This window comes from Macrobrachium rosenbergii, chromosome 48 (genome assembly GCF_040412425.1).
Source record: "Macrobrachium rosenbergii isolate ZJJX-2024 chromosome 48, ASM4041242v1, whole genome shotgun sequence".
Taxonomy (NCBI): domain Eukaryota; kingdom Metazoa; phylum Arthropoda; class Malacostraca; order Decapoda; family Palaemonidae; genus Macrobrachium; species Macrobrachium rosenbergii.
In genome coordinates, this window is record NC_089788.1 from 23,123,498 (window position 1) to 23,125,171 (window position 1,674).

The 1,674-nt window shown below is 40.5% G+C and overlaps 1 protein-coding gene across 1 annotated transcript; it reads right to left on the bottom strand.

Moving 5' to 3' along the window:
* Positions 1 to 317: 317 nt before the first annotated feature.
* Positions 318 to 1,385, bottom strand: LOC136831007 (uncharacterized). The gene has a single exon (XM_067090949.1). It carries the CDS (start codon positions 1,383 to 1,385, stop codon positions 318 to 320), a length of 1,068 nt encoding a protein of 355 aa, XP_066947050.1.
* Positions 1,386 to 1,674: the final 289 nt, after the last annotated feature.

Consider the following 1,674-nt stretch of genomic DNA (forward strand, 5'->3'; position numbering starts at 1 on the left):
GTAAAGAAAGACAAACATCTTGGTAGTCATCTTGAGAAATATGTCTCAGAGTGCTTTTTAAACAGGAAAATATAGTTCAGCAGGCTTCAAAACATAGGAATCCACACTTAGATCATGCAAATCAGACAACTACAAATATTTCTAAGCAAAACATTTACTTCGGGCGGTTATTTTATGCGGCCCATCTTGAAAATTGCCGCCATCTTAGATTTTCAATTGGCCAATCAGGCAGATTTGATTAGTATACCTTGGAGGACACTTGTGCCAAATTTGATGCTTGTATCATCATTTGCACGATTTTTCTGTTATCTTCCCCACTATTCTCTATCCTGTATCTCCACCACTGGTCCCTCCACCCTCTGTTCTTCCCCCATCTCCTCTCTCTCATTTTCAGTATTTAAAAGTTGTTCAAAATACTCACTCCATCTCTTCTTAATGTCTTCATCCCTATACAATATATTTCCATCTCTACCCTTGATGACCCCCAATTTACCCAAATCCTGTCTCTGCCTTTTCCTCAAATTTGATATCTTATAGATATCCTTTTCTCCTTCTCTTGTTCCTAGTCTTTCATTCAACTGCTCTGCCGTCCTTCCAATACCTAACCCCCTCCTTGCATCTCTTTCCTCTTCTCTGTACCTTTCCTCTGCACCCTGTGCATGCCTTACTTTCCAGTCCTTAAATGCTTTTAATTTTCTTTTAATTGATTCTTGCACCTCTCCATTCCACCACCACTTTTCTCCTCTCGGCACGCTATATCCACTGGTTCTTCCCACCAGTTCCTCTGCTTTCCCGACACATATTTCTCTCATGTCTGCCTGCATATTTTCAACTCTGTTACCCTGTCCAACTTCTCTGTTCCCCCTTTCCTGCCATCTCTCTCTCACAATCCTCCTAAATTGCTCTCCCTTTTCTCCTTTAAGTTCCCAAATCTTAATTCTAGATCTCCACTTTCTCCTTTTAGATTTCCTCCCTCTCATTTTCAAATCCATCACCACCAACCTATGTTGTTTAACACATGTTTCTCCCAAGATTACTTTGCAGTTCATCACATTCCTTTTGTTGGCTCCTCTAACCAGGATGTAATCTATTTGGCTTTGCACTCCTTCACTTTCATACGTTATCAAGTACTTATCCAACTTCTGAAACCATGTGTTCATACATGCCAATTCAAAACTCTGGGCCATCTCCAATATATAATCCCCATCTTCATTTCTAATTCCAAACCCATGGCCTCCATGTACCTCCTCATACCCATCTCTTCTCTTTCCCACCCTGCCATTCATATCAGTTCCCATCATTATTTTCTCCTCCCCCCTCACAGCTCTAATGACAGCCTCAAACTCTTGTTTAAATAATTCTTTCTCTTGCTCTTGGCACCCCATTTGAGGAGCGTATGCTGATATTATATTTACTACTTTGTCCCCTATTATTATTGGAATCTTTAAAAGCCTATCATTTACTCTCTTTACTTCTACCACTTTTTCCTTCCAGTTGTTACTTACTATAATTCCAACTCCATTTCTTCTCTCTCGTGACACACTGTAATAAAGCTTCTACCCATTTCCTATCACTTTAGTTCCACTCCCTTTCCACCTGGTCTCCTGCTCACACAAGAAATCTATCCTCCTCCTCTCCATCACATCTACTATCTCCCTCAGTCTTCCTGTTAGA

Bases quoted from the DNA above. Each gene is read 5' to 3' on its own strand.
- LOC136831007 (XM_067090949.1), bottom strand. From the start codon at position 1,385: ATGGGGTGCCAAGAGCAAGAGAAAGAATTATTTAAACAAGAGTTTGAG.